Raw genomic sequence first — 20,967 nt, forward strand, 5'->3', positions numbered from 1 at the left:
CTGGGCTAGATGGACCTTTGGTCTGACCCAGTTTGGCCGTTCTTATGTTCTTATAACAAATGCCTTTTTAAAAAAATCAACCATAAGCACATCACTTCAGGAGCTGGAGCTTTAAGAAAAATATCAATCAGCATGAGACTCTCAATGAAATGTTGAGAGTTGACAATAGTGGAAGCATGTAAAAGCTGGAGACAAAGCATTCTGAGCTGTGAAGCTATCTTCCAGAGATTAGACAAATCCTGATTCTTTTATTAAATACTCAAAACTTTTCTGTTTGTTAAACCTCTTCCAGCATAAACAAAATAACACTCACACCAACCACCTACCTACCCTTAATACAGCTACCTAAATAGATCTTCCTAAAATCTGATAAGGAAAAAGAAGTAGAGACTCCATTAAGTCCGTTAGGGACTTCATTATTGATAATCTATTTCATATGGACAATACTCAGATACTACAGTGATGTTTGGCAGTACAAACCCCTCAAATATTTATTTATGCCAAACGTATTTCTCTCTCTATATATATATATACCTACTCCTGTATCTATATTTACCTATCATCTTATATATTGTTATAGCTATTTATCTGCTTATTACCATAAATATATACTCAGCCATGTATCTATGGTCATACATAACCGTTTATATATCTATCTATGAATCTTCATATGACACATACTCCTTTTTGTATATAGCTATTGTTATGGATACTTATCTGGGAACTGCAGCCAATGGGAGCTGTGGGGACACGTGGAGCACTCCCAGAGTTTGCACCCCACACACCCCCTGCCCCAGACTCAGCCAGAAGCCCCCTCCCATACTCTGAACCCCTTGGCCCCTGCCGAGAGCCCGCACCCCAATCTCCTGCCCCAGCCTGGTGAAAGTGAGTGAATAGGGTTGCCAATTTTGGTTGGATGTATCCCTGGAGATACCATCACATGACATAATCTTCCATTAAAGATTAATCTTTAATTCCTGGAGGCTCCAGGCCAATCCTGGAGGGTTGGCAAGCCTAAGTGAGGGTGTGGGAGAGCGCGCAACACAGGGAGGGGGGATGGAGTGAGCGGGCCGAGGCCTGGGAGAAGGGAAGAGGGTAGGGCAAAGGTGTTTCAGTTTGTGTGATTAGTCAGTTGGCAACTCTATCGGAACGATTGTTCTAGGCTTCCTGCAGATTCAGAAAAAGAAACGAAAACTGAGATTCTGGAGAAAAAGACAGCATCTTCATAAAGGTGCTGGTAAACCATACTGTGACATTCCTCACTTAACATGTTACAGGGCAGGCAGGCAAAGATAGAAATGCAATCAAGTTGAGTGTTTGACCTTGCTTTGCTTGGCCAACAAAGGATAAGATCACATACAGCCAAAAACTACATGAGAAATCTTGGAGGAATCATACTGTACACATTTTGGCAAATGTTTGTAGCAAATTCCTGAAGATAAGGGCTAATTGTGCACCAATGGTGCCCCAAATCCCCGATGATTTCTGTTGTCTTTGGCAATCATTTAAACACCTACCAGATTGGACGGATACACCAGGTTATGTGATGTGGCTATGGTCATATTCTAGTCTAGTAGAGCAAACCACAGGAAAGCTGCTATGAGGTGTTGCCATCATGGATAATATAGTAAAACTATTGCACAAGCAGAACCCCTAATTAACACGTTCCAAGAAAATTCCACAAGGCACTAGTGGTAATAGTGGGACTCGAACCCATACTCCATACATCCAACATTCAAAAACTCAGGCTCCAACCATTCCACAACGTCACAGTTCTTACTGCCTATTGGGCCATTTCAAATACACGCCCTTCCTGTTCAGCCAATCAGCGCACCCGCCCTTCCCAGGCGCCTGGGCTTCTCCTTGAAATCAAAGCTGGCCGGACGAGGTTCTTCTACGCATGCGCATTGGTGTGATGCGGCTAAAAGGCGCATGCGCAGTTACAACACACCAGCTTTTGGCCCCCCAAGTCGGCTGCGTGTGGCGCATGCGCAGTGTTCCAGTGGCGGCGCGTTCTGTGTGGTGGTTCTCTAGGCCGGGTCGCTTGTTTCCCCGAGGCGGCGGCAAGGGCGGCCCCGCGCGCAGGGAGCCGAGAGGAGCCGCGGCTGGGGGAAGGCGCCGCCCCCTCTCGTCTCCCCAGCATGGGGCGCTGCTGGTGCCGCCCCGCTCGCCGGGCTCGCCGCGCCCCCGGACTCTGCCTGCAGCGGCCTGTGCGGGGCCTGTAGGGGCGGCCGGGCCGGATCGGGGCAGGGGGCGGCATGAGGAGCCGCTGCGGCCGCCCCCAGTGAATGGGCCTCGCGGCGGAGCGGGAGCAGCCGGAGCCGCCGCGATGGCTCAAGAGAAAATGGAGCTGGACCTGGAGCTGCCGGCGGGGAGCGCGCCGGCCCCGAGCGACGGGGGGAGCCTGAGGAGATCGAACAGTGCCCCCCTCATCCACGGGCTGAGGTGAGAGACCCGGGCCTGCCCCCCCCCCCATCCCACCCCACCCCACCCACGGGCTGAGGGGAGAGACCCGGGCCTGCCTGCCCCCCCCCATCCCATCCCATCCCCGGGGTGAGGGGAGAGACCCGGGCCTGCCCCCATCACCTCTCATCCCTGGCTGAGCTGAGAGAAACCTGGGCCTGCCTGCCCCCATCTCATCCCATTCCTGGGCTGAGGTGAGAGACCCGGGCCTGCCCCCGCCATCCCATCCCATCCCATCCACGGGCTGAGGTGAGACCTGGCCCGAGTGGCTTGCCCCCCACCCCCGCAGTCCATAGCAAGGGCACTGGAACAATTTATACAGTGGGGTGCTGAGAGCCATTGAACCAAATACTGTATGTGATGGAAACCACTTCAAGCCGGGGGGTGTGGTAGCTGCCCCCTCCCTTGCATCTATGGTCTGTAAGGTGGGGCCGAGAGACTTTGGCCTGGTGTGTGCCCATTCCTGGGCTCAGGTGAGATGGGGGCCCTGCCGTGGCATCCTCCTACCATCCAGTGCCTTGTCTTCCCCATGTTTGAGAGGAAGCTATGGGGTTTGATGGTTGCTTCCTTCCCCTCAGGTGAGAGGATGGATCTAATGTATCTATCAGCCCTTCTCTCCCCATCTTGATGCTTATTCAACTGATCCCTATTCAAACTTCAGTAGAGACTCCAGCTGGGAGAATGCCCGTAAGTGGCTCCTCCCAACCATGATGCAGTGCACTGTGCAAGCCAGGAGTTCCATAATGCATTGGGCTAGCCCTGAAATGGGTTAATTATACAGTTTTTTTGTGGGGTGCACTAAGCCTTTGTATGAGCAAGCAAGACAGGCACTCCTCTTCAACTACTGTCAGTAGTTGCGTCACTTTTTGTTGCTTCTTATGGACAACTAATTCCATATAATTCCCCAGGTTCTCCATGTAGGTTAGGCTCAGTTTAACTGTCACTTCTTCAGACCATTTGTGGTTCTTTGCAATGCTAGAATTGTGTTAATGGTATAAACCCTAGTTGGGGGAAGCAAGAGTGTGGGCACCAGTCTAGCATCTGCTTGCTCATTTCAGTCCCGGGGATTGGTCTGATGAATAGCACACCCTAATCAGAAAAGGTTTGGTTACACACTTCTAAAGATCATACCTGTAGCTGTTTTTTTTTTTCTAAAAAAAATTTTTTTAGACTTAAGGAAGATGGCTGTTTATAAAAGGCCCCTGAGCAGTTTATCAAAAAATACTAGTGTTTCAGATACTGAAAAGTAGAATGAGACCAGTAATTTCACTCAGCTAGAGAGAAACTTGAGTCTAGCTCTTCAAAGATGACATGCTAGTATCCCCCATGCTCTTACCTTCTTTAGTTTTTGAAGTAATACTCCAAATAGAATGGGAAAATGTCAGTATCCTTGAAAAATGTAATACAAAAAGATTGTATCACTGATGTGTGCCTTAAGTTAAAGTAACTACTGTAATCTCTTTCAGTGATAATTCGCAGGTTTTTCAGCCTTATGTGTTGCGAACCCGCAGGAACAGTACAACGGTTATGAACCGTCACAGTATGGTAAGTAAGTTCACACCTCAACAATGTGTAATTGAGTGAGGAGAAATAAAAAGTTTAAACTTAAAGCTGTACTGAAATATTCTTACGGACCTCCTGGCTGGAAAATGGATTTCTTTTAAAGCATATTTCCTCTGAACAATCAAGAAATTTACTAGATGTAAGCAGGATACCTCACAAAGCATATTACTGATTGATACCCTGTCTTTTTGTTTTGGTTAAAATTGCCCTGTAGTTGGGATACCATAACAGAGTGGAACCCAGCATCTCTTCTGGTTTCAAAGCTCAGTGCATTGAATTTGCCTGTGGGAAAGAGTAATTGCAATCTCACTTTAAAATAACCTTGCACAGTTGAACTGTGTCTAAAAAAACAAACCCCACAAACCTTCCATTTACTTGATTCTCTGGTAGGGTGACTAGTGCTAGAGGTGGACAGCTGACGTCACAGGATCAGATTAAGAGAAGGTAATTTTAAAGTAATTTATATGCTGAATGTTATTCTACTGACTACTGTTTAGGGCTTTCAGCATACAATCCTGTAATTATTTCACTTTTCAAAGATGTTTGTAGGTCGCTCTTACGTGTTTCCCAATCAGTTGTTAACTTGGACAAATCACGAGAAATAGCATTACTTTTTTTCAGCTAAAATCATTTTCTTCTTCGTGTTTTTAAACAGGGCTCTGGAGCTGTGCTCCGCCTCCGCTCCAGGCAAAAACCTGCAGCTCCACTGCTCTGGAGCTGCTCCACTCCAAAGCCCTGGAAGTAAAGATTAGGTCTTGGTTCTTTAGAGAGGTTATGGGACTCGAAAGGTCCTAAAAATCTATAAAATACCTATTGCCTCTGTCTTACATTCAGCCTAGCAAAAGAGTGACAGAATTCCGGTTCTAAGCTTTTTGTTATGGAGCTGTCACTTCACTGTCTGCACTATGCCTAATATTGTTAGTAGTCATAGTAAACACTTATTTTATGGTAGTGCCCAAAGCCCTCAATTAGCTCTATGTGCTGTATAGACCTAGCTACAAGACAGTCTTTGCCCCAAAGGGGCTAAGTTTATTGCAAAGTGCTATTTCCAATATTTAAATTCCCTACAACTTTTCCCACTGGCACTTCTAAAAATTTGTGATACCATTTGATTTGACTTCATCTCTAGATTATCTGAGATAAATTACTGGGTTTAAGGTTTAAGAACAGTGGAAAGATTTTGTTCACAAGTACATAGTTAACTTTGTAATGTTCTAACTCAGTAGCTCTCAACCTTTTCAGACTACTGTACCCTTTTCAGAAGTCTGATTTGTCTTGCGTTCCCCCAAGTTTGTCTTGCGTACTCACTTAAACTACTTGCTTACAAAATCAGACGTAAAAATATAAATGTCACAGCACGCTATTACTGAAAAATTGCTTACCTTCTCATTTTTGCCATATTATAGAATAAATCAATTGGAATATAAATATTGTGCTTATATTTCAGTGTATAGTCCATAGTGCCATATAAATAAGTCATTGTCTGTATGAAACTTTTTAGTTTGTACTGACTTGGCTAGTGCTTTTTATGTAGCCTGTTGTAAAACTAGGCAAATACCTAGATGAGTTGATGTACCCCCTGAAAGACATCTGTGTACCCCTAGGTATAGGTGTACCCCTGATTGAGAACCACTGTTCTAACTTATGCTCACATTCTTATTACAGTACCCCACCTTTTCTTAATGGTTTATATTATTGCTACTACATTTGAGGGCAGTAGCCAGTGGCATCCTACAGTGCTGAGAACTGTGCCATCCATTGATTAACCGAATGAACTTGGTAAGAAGACAGCACTAGCTATACTAAGGTCAACTATCATTTTACTACTATGTGGTCTGAGTTCTGAGCACTTATTGACATGTGGCTATCTTAACTCTAATTTAAAGAGAACATAGGTGACTGAGAATAGTCTGTATGCAGACTACTGATTTATGATTGAGAAGTGGATGTTTACTCTTTTCTAGTTGCTGTCGTCATCTCCAATTCGAATTCCTAGCAGCAGACTTCATCAAATCAGAAGGGTAAATTGCATTATTCTACTTCAGATGTGATATTTTATCAAAACATTTAACTTTCCTTCTCTTCATGCAGTATTTGATATGGAAATGACACTGCTGGCGTTTCTTCTCCATTAGATCAGTTTAGCTCTGTTTCATCCCCTAACCTGCAGTGTCACGTACAGTCTGGTGTGGTGTCCTCACAGGGCTTGTTGTTTCTTCATATTGAAGTGCTTCAGCACTTATAAAGCTATTGTTATGATCTAGATATGGGGCTCTGGGATGAACAGGGAGAAGTGGTGAGTTGGGATGGATGACAGGCCTTTCCTTCTGGAGTGTTACTCCTGCTGGTTTAAATTCTAAAGGCAGATGACTGAACTAGGAAAGAGTTCATTCAGCTTTGAGTACCATGATGAACTAAATATTGTGAAAGCTTATAGTGCTCATCTCCTGCAGGAGGAAGGAGTGGATTTAATGAACAGAGAAACAGCACATGAAAGGTGAGTGTGACTGAAACAAAATAAGAAAGTAGCCAGACTTGTCATCTTTGTAGCCACTGATGGGATTTTTTGTGTTTTAGGGAAGTGCAAACAGCAATGCAGATAAGCCAGTCATGGGAGGAAAGCTTGAGTCTGGTAATCTCTTTACAGATGTTTAAATTTTTAATTCTACTTCTACACTTAACCATTGGATTTAAGGAAAAAGTGGAAATGACTTGGGAAATAATTTTAGAAAACATAAGTTTGGTGTTCTAGTTGCTCCACTGATTTGGCCATTGAAATGTTGTGGTTCAGGTTGTAAGGCAATGTACTATGTCAGTTTAAGGATGACATTTTGTATTTACAGAGTGACAATGACTTGGACAAGTCTGAGAAATCTTCCTCTCCAAAGAGAATAGACTTCATCCCAGTTTCCCCAGCACCTTCACCCACCCGAGGAATAGGGAAGGTAGGATAAACAAAGAACAAGAAAGAAAACACACATTTCAGATTAAGATGAACTGCAAAGGATTTTTTTTAAACTCCCCAAACTAATTTACTTTTTTTAAAGAAAAAAGTCTATTACCATTGTTAAATCTAACTACTGTTGACTTTTCTCAATATCTAAAATTTACTACCTAAGCCTGCAAAATCTGATCTGCTGACTTCCTGGTTCCTTCACTATACTGAGTGACTTCAGCAGCTGCATTTTTTGTGCTTTGGGGAGGGAAGATGCTAGGGAAGTGGCTGTGGTAATCAAGTTGAAGGCCTGGATGAGATCTTAAGTTTTCTAAACAGAAGGAAAAAGATGGATCTTAGAAATACTGTGGAGGAAGCAGCAAGATTTAGATATAAGCTGTATGAGTGTGGAGGAGAGAGAGGGAGGAGTCCAAGACCCCAGTTTACAGATCTTTCCTTTTACTCTGCATTGCTCCTGGATCTCTTGATTGCAGACTTGGTAAGGGTGGAGTGGAGACAAAGACCCTCCCCCTAACACCACTTTTTTTTCCCTCCCAGTGAGAATCCGATAGAGATTGAGGTGGAAATCAGCAACCATGTTTACTTCTTGGCCTTGTCTTTACTGAAGTTATCACATTCTTCCATGGTTACTGTATCATGGAAGCTCAACCAGTGTTAGCACTCACTATTGCCAGTGCAGAACAGCCACAGTATTTTTACCACTGTCAGGGAAACTGGCTCTAAGCAGTGCTGGTGTATGATGGTAAGATGCTGGCTGTTTGTCTGGATAGTAGTGTTTGTACTAGGAGGATTACAACTGTCTCAAAGCAGACTTGACTGAGTTTGACAGACATCAGTATGCATGCAGCTCCGTTGGCTGGGTTCAGCTGCAGGAGCACAGAATGGATGCGAAGAGGCAAACACTGTTGCCAAATTCATATTACAATTTTTTTCAACAGGAGAAAAACATATGGAGTATTTTAAATAAGCATGGGTTGTTTTTTGAGAGGAGTGGTATAAAGATTAATATAGTCCTCTGTACTGATGTGTTTCGAAGTAAGGGCAGAACAGGGACCAAATCCTATTTGGATAACATGGTTCTTTCTCTATCTTATCTTTTGATTTCAGAGTTTTTATTTTGAAGCATTTTGACTGCTAATTTGAATGAAGTGATGCTTTTAGAATATTTTGTAAATTCAATTTTACAGACCTCTTAAATTTGGTTTTAATTTCCTATTCAAGCTTCCAGTAGGTTATGGTATTGTTGGCCTTGTTACTTTCACTGGGGGTTTTGGTTGGGGTGGGGAAAAAGTATTGATTATTTAAAAGGAAGTTGCGGAAGTATTTTACTGTGTAATTCTTTTCCCAGCAATGTTTTTCACCATCCTTACAAATGTTTGTGAGTAGTAATGGATTACCTCCAAGTCCTATTCCTAGTCCGACAAGGCGATTCTCAAAGTAAGTCAAATTGTCTCAAAGTAACAAATGCCTAGTTTCAATAGTAGTCTGGCAGTTTAAGACAGTTCAGTGTTAACATTCAGGCCTGGAAATTGGTTTGAAGCAATTTTCATTTGTAATTTCAACTGGAATCCATTAATAAAGTGACTTCTGGATGGTTCTAGTTTTGTCCTGCTTTAAAAGGTGGCTGTAGTTTCCTAGAAAAAGGCAGGCTAATAAACAGGGACAAGTTTTTAAAGTGCTTGTACACAAATGCCAGAAGTCTAAATAATAAGATGGGTGAACTAGAGTGCCTTGTAATAAAGGAGGATATAGATATAATAGGCATCACAGAAACCTGGTGGACTGAGAGCAACCAATGGGACACAATCATTCCGGGGTACAAAATATATCGGAAGGACAGAACAGGTCGTGCAGGGGGAGGAGTGGCACTATATGTGAAAGAAAGTGTAGATTCAAATGAAGTAAAAATCGTAAGCGAATCCACATGTTCCATAGAGTCTCTATGGATAGAAATTTCATGCTCTAGTAAAAATATAACATTAGGGATCTATTATCGACCACCTGACCAGGACAAGTAATAGTGATGATGAAATGCTAAGGGAAATTAGAGAGGCTATCAAAATTAAGAACACAATAATAGTGGGGGATTTCAATTATCCCCATATTGACTGGGAACATTTCACTTCAGGATGAAATGCAGAGATAAAATTTCTCGATACTTTAAATGACTGCTTCATGGAGCAGCTGGTACGGGAACCCACAAGGGGAGAGGCGACTCTAGATTTAATCCTGAGTGGAACGCAGGAGCTGGTCCAAGAGGTAACTATAGCAGGACCGCTTGGAAATAGTGACCATAATACAATAGCATTCAACATCCCTGTGGTGGGAAGAACACAACTGCCCAACACTGTGGCATTTAATTTCAAAAGGGGAAACTATACAAAAATGAGGGGGTTAGTTAGACAAAAGTTACAAGGTACAGTGACTAAAGTGAAATCCCTGCAAGTTGCATGGGCCCTTTTTAAAGACACTATAATAGAGGCCCAACTTCAATGTATACCCCAAATTAAGAAAAACAGTAAAAACTAAAAAAGAGCCACCGTGGCTTAACAACCATGTAAAAGAAGCAGTGAGAGATAAAAAGACTTCCTTTAAAAAGTGGAAGTCAAATCCTAGTGAGGCAAATAGAAAGGCGCACAAACACTGCCAACTTAAGTGCAAGAGTGTAATAAGAAAACCCAAAGAGGAGTTTGAAGAACGGCTAGCCAAAAACTCCAAAGGTAATAACAAAATGTTTTTTAAGTACATCAGAAGCAGGAAGCCTGCTAAACAACCAGTGGGGCCCCTTGACGATGAAAATACAAAAGGAGCGCTTAAAGACGATAAAGTCATTGCGGAGAAACTAAATGGATTCTTTGCTTCAGTCTTCACGGCTGAGGATGTTAGGGAGATTCCCAAACCTGAGCTGGCTTTTGTAGGTGACAAATCTGAGGAACTGTCACAGATTGAAGTGTCACTAGAGGAGGTTTTGGAATTAATTGATAAACTCAACATTAACAAGTCACCGGGACCAGATGGCATTCACCCAAGAGTTCTGAAAGAACTCAAATGTGAAGTTGTGGAACTATTAACTGTCCTTTAAATCGGCTTCGGTACCCAATGACTGGAAGCTAGCTAATGTAACGCCAATATTTAAAAAGGGCTCTAGGGGTGATCCTGGCAATTACATAGCGGTAAGTCTAACGTTGGTACCGGGCAAATTAGTTAAAATAATAGTAAAGAATAAAATTGTCAGACACATAGATAAACTCTTGAGCAATAGTCTACATGGTTTCTGTAAAGGGAAATCGTGTCTTACTAATCTATTAGAATTCTTTGAAGGGGTCAACAAACATGTGGACAAGGGAGATCCGGTGGACATAGTGTACTTGGATTTCCAGAAAGCCTTTGACAAGGTCCCTCACCAAAGGCTCTTACGTAAATTAAGCTGTCATGGGATAAAAGGGAAGGTCCTTTCATGGATTGAGAACTGGTTAAAGGACAGGGAACAAAGGGTAGGAATTAATGGTAAATTCTCAGAATGGAGAGGGGTAACTAGTGGTGTTCCCCAAGGGTCAGTCCTGGGACCAATCCTATTCAATTTATTCATAAATGATCTGGAGAAAGGGGTAAACAGTGAGGTGGCCAAGTTTGCAGATGATACTAAACTTCTCAAGATAGTTAAGACCAAAGCAGATTGTGAAGAACTTCAAAAAGATCTCACAAAACTAAGTGATTGGGCAACAAAATAGCAAATGAAATTAATGTGGATAAATGTAAAGTAATGCACATTGGAAAAAATAACCCCAACTATACATACAACATGATGGGGGGGCTAATTTAGCTACAACGAGTCAGGAAAAAGATCTTGGCGTCATCGTGGATAGTTCTCTGAAGATGTCCACGCAGTGTGCAGAGGCGGTCAAAAAAGCAAACAGGATGTTAGGAATCTTTAAAAAGGGGATAGAGAATAAGACTGAGAATATAGTATTACCCTTATATAAATCCATGGTACGCCCACATCTCGAATACTGTGTACAGATGTGGTCTCCTCACCTCCAAAAAGATATTCTAGCACTAGAAAGGGTTCAGAAAAGGGCAACTAAAATGATTAGGGGTTTAGAGAGGGTCCCATACGAGGAAAGATTAAAGAGGCTAGGACTCTTCAGCTTGGAAAAGAGAAGACTAAGGGGGGACATGATAGAGGTATATAAAATCATGAGTGATGTTGAGAAAGTGGATACTTTTCTTTATTTACTTATTCCCATAATACAAGAACTAGGGATTTCCAGAAAGGGGTCACCAAATGAAATTAATAGGCAGCAGGTTTAAAACAAATAAAAGGAAGTTCTTCTTCACGCAGCGCACAGTCAACTTGTGGAACTCCTTACCTGAGGAGGTTGTGAAGGCTAGGACTATAACAATGTTTAAAAGGGGACTGGATAAATTCATGGTGGCTAAGTCCATAAATGGCTATTAGCCAGGATGGGTAAGAATGGTGTCCATAGCCTCTGTTCGTCAGAGGATGGAGATTGATGGCAGGAGAGAGATCACTTGATCATTGCCTGTTAGGTTCACTCCCTCTGGGGCACCTGGCATTGGCCACTGTCGGTAGACAGATACTGGGCTAGATGGACCTTTGGTCTGACCCAGTACGGCCTTTCTTATGTTCTTTCAATATTTTGTCAACAGGTCATCTTTAGAGCTGCTTTTTTTTTTTTAACTGCCCTGATGTTGAAATTAGAGACTCCACCATTGCCCCACACACCCAAAAAATCTTTGAACGTTAAACTTTGCAAGAGGAAGTTGAATGCTAGCGTTCTTTGAATTCTCTTCAAATTTAGATTAGACTGGGTCCTTCATAGAGAATCTCAGAGCGCTTACCAGACAGACTTTTTAAACCCCCCAGATGTATAGAAGCAGTATTATATCTGACTTACAAATGGATAAAATGAGGCTGACTTTCCATAAGTAAAGAGAAATTAAATGATCTACCAAAGATCATATGGTAAATATCCTTCTCTAAGGAGACACAACACATTTCAAAAGCTAACTTTTCTGTTTAACTACAGTATCAGGCTCCCAATTGCCTAAGTGTTTGAACTGTTTTAAAACAGGAATTCAGTTTTTAAAATGTGATTGTATATTGGTTTAGTATATAAAACATTTTGTTCAAGCTTAAATTTTTTAGAATTTATTGATACCAGTCTTGGCTCTTTTAGCAGGAGGAGTCAGAGTCCAATCAACTGCATCAGGCCCAGTGTTCTTGGCCCTATTAAAAGGAAAGGTATGTTTAAATACTTCTGATATTTTAGAGATGTGGTTGTGAATTGTGGTCACTAGATAGCATTAGGATTTAAAGACAGGAAGTCCTAAGCTAAGCAGTAGCCTTTCCTCAAAATATAGTGCACGCTCTTCCATGATGTATTGGTATTTACCAATCCAGACTTCCAGCTGTAAAATAAAACAAAAGGGCTTGCCTAAAATACTATAAATTAACTTATAAATCTGACTAGTCACTTGTATCTACTATTTAAAACTTGGAATGTTTTTCACCTTTGACTATTAGTAAAAATGGGCTGGAGACTGGAAAGATTGACTTGCTAAAAATCAGATGTAAATCAAAATCTATGCTGGATGGTCAATCGTTTTTAGCTGCAGGAAGCTGTAAATTAAGACTAATTCTAAGATATATATGCTTCACCTTCTGGGAGGCTTTTTTAGATTCTCTGGCAGGGTGGATCAAAACATTTAAAAAAATCAAAATTTAAATACAGGCTTATGTCTTTAAAATAAACCTATTTAAAATTAAACTTGAAATTGACAATCCTATGTTTTACTAGGCTACTTTATGCTCTAACATTTAATCTAAACACGAAAGTTATTAAGCAGTGCATGTTTGCTGCCACGTTTTGAAGACTGTTATACCACGAACTGGTAGAATTCAGGTTAAGCACCCCGAGCCAGTGTCTAAGTATTTAAGCTAGGTTTGGACTGGCTCTTCTGAGAGTATAAAGAGAATATTTTCTCTTCCGCTTATTCATCCAGTTCAGTTACTACTTCATTTCAAAGTTAAGAAACTAGTTGGGAGGTGAAAAAGCAGGAAAGCTTGTTTCTCACTTTTTGTTCATAGAGTGGAAGAATGTGAGAGAGCATGAGGTCTACTAGTTCTAAAATCTTGAAGGACATGGTGACCAAAACCAACCAATCAATTCAGTTCACTAACTACAGATAATACTTCAGTTAGTATTAAATACAAAACATTTTTTTTTATTTTTCTCTTACATAGCCAACATTTTAAGGTAGTCTTTTATTTTTAAAATATGCTGGTTTTATACATTTAATAGAATTTGAATTTCTAGCCAAATAGATCTTGACACAAACCACAAGTAAAGATTAACTCTTTACTTGTGGTTTGTTTAGCAGTTTAATCTAGTAAATAAAAACTTATGAATTATGCATTTTAGCATAAAATGTAACCTGAATAAATAAATTTCAGCTATATAATTGCTTAAATATAGAGTATCCTTCTGGTTAGCAAAAAGAAACACCAAATTTAATATAAAAAGCTATATTTAGTTGCATATCCCCATGGTTCAGTGGATACCAACTAATGAGAATCAGCCTGTCCTTAAGAAAATAACAGAAGTACAAATGCAAAACATAATAATCAATTATTTAAATCAAGATTTCCAGCTTGATGATTTAAATAGTTATTAAAATTGGTGTCCACCCTGTATTCTGTGGCTCCCTCAGATTTCTAGTACAACAAAGATGGTTAAATACAATCTGGCTTCCATAAATGATGATCTGAAGGAAATGCATTGTATAGTGGTACATTTCAAAAGTTTATTCTAATTATAGAAGTATTCCTTTTTATATGTTTACTGAATATCTTCGAAATTTTATATCCAATGTTTGTTCTATATTACAAAAGTTCAAAAGATGAATATTTTTGAGAATTAGAGGGATGGAAGTAGCAGAGTACATATAGTGTTTTTTTCCCTTTGAAAATCTGTATTTCTTAACCAGAAATATGATGATGTTTGAAGTAAAACTTAGAAAAAAATTCCATACTATTATTAATGGACACTGCATTAAACTCAGGGATTAAGAAAACTAATTTATCAGTGCGTATGTGGCAAGTACTTCTCCACCCTCCACCTACTCCCATCCATTTCTGTTGATCTTTCCTTACTCAACCATACCAGAGACATCTCCTTTTATTCTCCCCAAGTATGTATTTATGAAATTGTGACGTTGATTTTTTTTTCTTAAAGAAGCAAAGTGGCAAAATTGACCTACTTCTAATCTGTCAAATCAGGTCCAATTTACTTCAAATTTTATTAAAAAAAAAAAAACCCTACCTTTGCTGCAGATGCCACTTATCTAGTTTTGAGGAGGGAATGTGAAGCAGCTTTTAGTACCCATAGTGAAACTCAGTGTAAGAAGCCAAAGTACATTAGAGTGGACCACTTAAAGCAAAAGCACAGTACAAGTAAAGTCCAAACAGGAGGCTGCTTTCCCATTCCCCACTCCACTTTGGTGCTTTTTGGAAATGAGTTTGCTCTTCTACTGGAAACACAAACCAGTTTTAATTATGAATAAGACTATGGTTTGGTCATGGAAGTCACAGCATCCATGACTTCCAGCGACCTCTGTGTCTTCAGCATGTGGTGGTTGGGAAGTGCAGGGTCCCCTGCAAGGGCAGGGAGCTGTTGGGTACCTCCGTGGCCTCTAGCAGCTGCTGTGGGGGACCCTAGCCACTGCCCAACTGCCCCACTTCAGGCAGTGTGGGGACCTGCAGATGCAGATCCCCATTTTGTCATGGATATTTTTAGTAAAAGTCAGGGACAGGTCACAGCTTCTGTGAGGTTTTTGTCCATGACCTGTCCCTGACTTTTACTAAAAATATCCATGACAGAATCTTAGCCTTATTTATGAAAAGTCCTTAATCATAAATGTCACTCTAAATACATCTAATTCCTTTATATCCTCCTGAAATACATAATTCTTGTTTCTTTAAACTCTTAAATTGCTTAGTGGTTCTTAGTCTGCATTTATTACATGGTAACATGTATAGTCATAGCCATAAACTGAAACAATCCCTAATAGGAAAGACTCGGCATATCAAAGTGTTATATTGTAAAACAGTGAAATGCTAGCTGTTAAAATATCTTCTAGTGGTAAAAATGATACATGTTACTATGCAGCCTTCCTGTAGAATTTCACATTTCTTGAAAGAGTTGTCTGACCTTTTTCTTCTCAGTTTGTGAGGATCCCGAGTATTTTACATCTGTGTTCTTTAGCTTCAATCTGCATGATAGAAGCCATCATTATTTCATCAAAGGAGAATGAACATATTCCTTGCATGCTACAGAAAATGAGTTTTCAGGGCTGCCAGTCTTGGAGTAAAGGCTGAGTGGTAGTGTATTTCTCCTACATTATGTACACAAAGTTCATTTATAGTATGTTTTTAATGTAAAGTCTTTCAATTAGTTCCCCAAGCTGGCACTAGAACTGCTATAAGTTAACTGGAAGCTGAAAAAGTAGTCCTCAAATTTCAAATAGACTTTTACTGGTCGACAGTGAATTAAACTACATCTGAAAAATCTCATGAACTTGGCAATAAAAAAGAAACTGAAAAATACTAAAGTATCAGATAACTGAACTTTGTATGAGAAACTGATAAATGCACTGGGGATCATCCCACGGTATAAGGCAGTGGTGAGTAACCTGTGGCCTGTCAGAGTAAGTCACTGGCGGGCCATCAGACCGTTCATTGACATTTGCACCCACGCCGCTTCCTGCAGCTCTCATTGTCTGGGAATGGCAAACCGCGGCCACTGGGAGCTGCAAGCAGCCGTGCAAATGTAAATGAATGATCTGACGACCTGCCAGCAGATTACCCTGATGGGCTGCAGGTTGCCCACCACTGGTATTATATACTAAAGATACGGGACCCAATTCTGCCTTTTACACTTGCAATCCCAAAAAAGTCAATGGGTTTACATGGGGGGTGAGGATGTAATCTGTCTCGCAGTGAGGAAGGAGAAGTGATCAGCTGTTGTGCCAAATATTTTTTGTTAGGCTTTGTGTGTGCTTTCATGCTTGTCAATATTGGTCTTAATATCTAGGAGAGCATTCTTGGGTCCAAAATGGACACATGCTGTTTAAAGTTCTCAAAGTTACTGATATTGTGACAATAGATTTTTTTTTAAGTGAACAAAATAGGAGCGATTGCCTGCTCGTAAATATTTAATTTAAGAGAACGATATGCGGATGGCCAGAAGCTCCAAGTTCATATATTTCCATTTACTAAGGCAGGAAACTGGTCCATATAGCAGCCCAGTTTTAAACAAGTTATACAGCTGGCTGTAAGAACGAGTCCTTTTTAAATCACTTACATTTGACAACATATGTTTTAAAGCATATGCAAGCTCTATAATTCTAAATATAAAAATTTAAGCTTAACATCTCTGACAAATAACCTTCTAAAATATTGAGTATGAGACACTGCACAAGGGGCAAATTGCTATTCAACATTTCAACAAACACTGCAGAGTGCTCACTTCTATGTTGGAACCCAGCACCTATTTAACAGCACAGTGCAACACTACACATTACTTCAGGGCAGGGAATGAAGAATACGGTATGCAAATGAAACTGTAAAAGGAGTTGATATAGGCAGGAAGAAATCAGAGTTTGAATTTGGCAAGACACTGGTTCTAGATCCCAACTCTTATGAAAAGTGCTGTGAGATCTTAGTGGCCAGAGCCTTTGTTTTGCTGCACTTTCAGTGCAACATTGTGTCCCTTAAACAATGTTGAAGCATTAGTTCAGTACAGACTCAAAGGTTGGACTGAATAATCAAATCAATTCCTGTAGCTTTAGGAGTGTTAGGGCTCTTACCAAGCTCTGACCTGGTTGAATTGGAGATCTGACAAGATCACAGTGCAAGATGTTATGCATGTAATTACGTACTATATGGGACAACCAAAATAGTCTTGGATAGAAAGAACTTTGAAGTTACTCTGCTGAAGATATTTCACAGAACCAAACAAGTTTGACTGTTAATTACTTTTCTCAGGTGAAATGGAAACTGAAAGCCAGCCAAAGAGACTTTTCCAAGGAACTACCAACATGCTTTCTCCTGATGTTACACATCTGACAGATTTCAGTTCATGGTAAAATATTGTATTATAAACACTGAAATGCCAAAGCTGAGGTCATTTAGAAATCCTCAGCACCTTGGTTTTTCAGAGGAATTTTAACTTGTGCTAAATTTGCATTTACAGACTAGTAGAAACTGTTCTCCAGCTGTCTGGAATTAGTGTTTTCTTGCTTGCTGTTTGGCTGATTTGACAAGCTGCCCATAAGTGCTTCACTCTTTGTGGTAACATCTCACAAGAACCATTTTTGATACCTGGAATAGGCAGGGAATCCTTGCTGCTCACATACCAGATGCTTCATAGTAAATTATATTGTTCTGTGGTGTCCTTACTTTCCCTCAAAGCAGAAATCACTCAATATTGACTATAATTTGCTGTCTGTTTCACTTGCTAGGTGCCCTGCTGTTCCAGAATGGTATAGTGAGCAGAATATTTGTGGAAGTATAGTACCACATATCTCCTGGGCATTCCCAGAGGCCAGTAGTTGACATGAAACCAAATTCTTATTATGATATTCCACTGTTAAGATTATATTGATGTATCTCAGTCTAATGTCTGTTTCATAGAAACAGGAAGGTGACTTGTCGGCTTGAGTCTTGTCTCTTTCCAAGGAGACATCAAATAATTTTAAGTGGTTCTAAAATAACTAACTTCTTCCCGAGTTTTACAGAATTGGAAAGCCACCTAGAATTAGTGAGAATTGTGGCATTTTTCAACAGTTACAAAGTGCCGGTTTGCAAGTAATCTGGAATCATGATAGCCTTTAAAATCCAAGTGTGGGAGAATTTTCTTAAGGGGGAAAAAAAACTATTTTGCAAGATCCCGCTTTGAATGGTGTATTTGAGAGCCAACTGGCTAATCAGTGGCATCAAAATAGCTGTATTACTGGAATCTTCATTAGAAAAAATTTTTTATTTCCCTTTTAATTGTTAAAGGCATTACTTCTATTAACTGACTTTTCTATTCTACAGCTGGTTGAAGTTTTGGTGTCAATTTATAATGCATGTTTAAAAAAAAAAAATTCTGCTCCTCTTTCCCTTAAGGAGCATGAATGTATCCATAACATGCTAGAGGAAAATAAGGAGTCTTCAGGGCTGCCAGTCTTGCAGTAAAGGCTGAGTGGTAGTATGTCTCTCCTACATATATATATATTTTTATTTAAAGTGCATTAGCTTGGTATGCCAATCCATAGTTCACATGTTCTTAAGTAACCATTTTCCTTTGTCTCCAGTTTGTCTTCAGATATTCTCGATAGGAGTAGCAGCAGTATTGGTTCTTCCTCTGATTCACTGGCTAAAGGCAGCATTACCACAGAATCTCCAGTAACATGCTCAAACTCATGCTCTTCATTCATTTTGATGGATGATCTCTCACCTAAGTGACTTAATCTGTTCTGACTCTCAGTGTTTGGCTGTGCTGTTTCCTTGCTGTACATTTCTACAGAGAAATGAAGAACTCCGATCCTTGATAATCTTTAACATGAGGATTAAAATACTAATGGAAAATTAATGTAATCTTATTTCTTGACAACTCTTCCCAATGGTTTTGATTTAGCCTTAATGGACACTTTAGACCTTATTAATGTCTGGTTTTGATTATTTTACAAACAAGATGTCTGTTCAGTTTATACTAACTCTTCGTTTTAAAGAAAAAACCTTTTGATTCCGGAATAGGCATCTTTTTACAATATTAGTGTTATTATTTCTAGGAAAATACTGTATGCTGTTACTGTCATGGTCACTTTGTCTGGAGAAACATGTAGTGGTTGCAGAGATGTTTGGAAATACTCATTTATCTTTGACAGATTCTTTTTAGTAGTAAATTAGATTTCTCTAGATTATTTCATAAACAATTTCTGGTTGGGGTAAATATCTAATTTCTCCCACTAACTCCAAGTAAAATTATTCCTCTCACTCTGTAGTTGCAGCTATCCCCAGCCATTTCTCCCACAGAAGGGGAAGAAATGCTTGGCTGTCTCTAGTGCTAATGGTAATTGCTTCATTGCAGTTGAACACTATGGTTCTGGAAGTTGGTTGTGTTTAAAACAAAACACAGACACTTCTAGGGTGACTAGCATATTTATCAATAGGGGAAATACAAATACCCTGTGTGAAACATGGTTAACATAACTGCGTAGTTCTCTTCCCACACCTTTCATCCAGGAGATTCTATGGAAGATGGTAAATATTCATAAATATTTGGCCAAGGAGAAATAATCCCTGCCTTGATCTAAAATGCATGGTGCAAGTAACTAAGTTACTTAAACTACTGAGGAAAGAAGAATGTGCATGGCGTCATCAATGTCTCCTGTGGCATTGAGGCCATAGGTATTTTTGTGCCTTAGGGGACATTGTTAAAATTAAGGAATGTAAAACTGGTGGGTGGGCAACAGACTTAGTTTGTAGAGTGCTTACCAGATGCTGTCTTCAGCGCTGCTTTCTCTTAGTGCTTGCTGTTTTTCAAGGTGTTTCTTCCATTGGGAGGTGCTATGGAGAGTCCCAAATATTCTGTGAGATAGCAGTGTATGTGTTCCTGTCACAGCTGCTGTATAGCTTTATGCCTTTGTCTGCCTTACAGAGGGCAGGCCACTAAATTAACTTTAATTTCTAGGGAAAGGCTTTAAGGTTGGATTGGATACTAGTCTGCATACCATTTAAGGAGTTACATTTGAGTAGTAGTCTCGATACAGTACCTTGGTCAGTCTGAGGTAATACAATAGTATACTTTTTAAGACCACCTAACTGGGCTAAAATAAATCCATTTGTAATCTACTGTTATTTATTATTTATAAACTATGTAAAAAAAGTCTGTGGTGATGAATTATAGTATTTTTTTATGATTGAATAAGGTTTTTTATGTTCAGTAATTGCTGGTTGGTTTCTATTTAATATGCAACATTGTCTGCCAGAATCATAAGCTTCCAGTTTTGAATGTTTGTAAGGTAACACAAATGCTTTTGTTATCTAAAAGTACAGCTTTGGATTTTTTAAAGAAAATAGCACTGAATTTAAAGTAAGTGTGCTTTAAAGATGAGCACGGTCTCTGGCAATACTGTCTGGCTAAGAATGGGGTGGGAGCACCATATTTTTTCCACTCTAAAGAGGTTTAGTTTCCAATAGACCTGTCCTACATAGCATTTTACTTTTCAAGTGTTTGTTTTAAATTGTACTAAGTACCATAAATGGCCAATAGAGGCACTTATCTGTATTATCACTTCACCTGTGGAGCATTAGTTTCCCTGCCTCAAATAAATGTGCATATTGTAAAATATTGTCCAGTGGTGCCATTTTTAAATGAGCTCTACAGTATTCAATATTATTTGTATATGCACAGTGCTATTTCTTGCATTTTGGCTTTAACTTAATAATTTTTATCCATGCTAATACTTTGCAAAATGTCAAAACAGCCTTGCAAAGTATTGATCAATAGTTTGTGAAAGTACAACTTATCATTGCCCCAGTTTCATTATACCATGCGTTTTATCGGTCCTGTGACTGACTTAGAAATCTGCACAAGGGGTAGCAAAACAAAGCTTCTGCATGCTTTCTTATAGCTGAGAACACAGCTATTGCTTTTTTGGGGGCGGGGGGGCTGACTCTCTCTGTACAAGTTTGTATTCAAGATTTCTGTTTTTGTTAGTAGTGGGGACTGGCCTTTGTAGAATGTAATCTTCATAAAACAAATGCACAACTATTCAATTTTGTTACCTTTTTTTTTTAATGGTCTGACTCTTCTCCACTCTTTGGAGGTCTCTACTGCTCACTAAAACTGCGTTAAGATACTGTCCACTTGTTTGATATAATGCATGTCATCTTGTGGTCCTGACAGGCCTCG

General features: G+C 39.9%; 2 protein-coding genes and 2 non-coding genes across 6 annotated transcripts in view; 3 read left to right on the plus strand and 1 right to left on the minus strand.

Moving 5' to 3' along the window:
* LOC120371809 (protein FAM122A-like) overlaps positions 1-20,967 on the minus strand; it is a 132,467-nt gene that overhangs the window by 37,945 nt on the left and 73,555 nt on the right. The gene's annotated exons all lie outside the window — the stretch shown is intronic.
* LOC120371808 (protein FAM122B-like) lies at positions 1,904-20,827 on the plus strand. 3 transcript variants are annotated; one of them, XR_005584587.1, is made up of 11 exons: positions 1,904-2,445; positions 3,930-4,008; positions 5,991-6,047; positions 6,480-6,523; positions 6,604-6,658; positions 6,870-6,971; positions 8,331-8,419; positions 12,184-12,248; positions 15,231-15,386; positions 17,052-17,148; positions 18,365-18,409. XR_005584587.1 is itself a non-coding variant. In XM_039488075.1 (10 exons), the coding sequence occupies exons 1-10, from the start codon at positions 1,916-1,918 to the stop codon at positions 18,513-18,515; spliced, it is 1,266 nt and encodes a 421-aa protein (XP_039344009.1). In that variant the 5' UTR covers positions 1,907-1,915; the 3' UTR covers positions 18,516-20,827. The 3 variants fall into 3 exon arrangements, 2 of the variants coding, with proteins under 2 accessions (XP_039344009.1, XP_039344008.1); XM_039488075.1 differs by lacking the exon at positions 15,231-15,386 and having other exon boundaries at positions 1,907-2,445; positions 12,187-12,248; positions 18,365-20,827; XM_039488074.1 differs by lacking the exon at positions 15,231-15,386 and having other exon boundaries at positions 1,912-2,445; positions 18,365-20,401.
* Positions 15,278-15,408, plus strand: LOC120372746. Its single transcript, XR_005585166.1, has one exon. It is a non-coding gene; the product is annotated as a small nucleolar RNA U109 (small nucleolar RNA).
* LOC120372745 lies at positions 18,133-18,277 on the plus strand. The gene has a single exon (XR_005585165.1). It is a non-coding gene; the product is annotated as a small nucleolar RNA U109 (small nucleolar RNA).

Source organism: Mauremys reevesii, linkage group 9 (assembly GCF_016161935.1).
Source record: "Mauremys reevesii isolate NIE-2019 linkage group 9, ASM1616193v1, whole genome shotgun sequence".
Lineage (NCBI taxonomy): Eukaryota > Metazoa > Chordata > Testudines > Geoemydidae > Mauremys > Mauremys reevesii.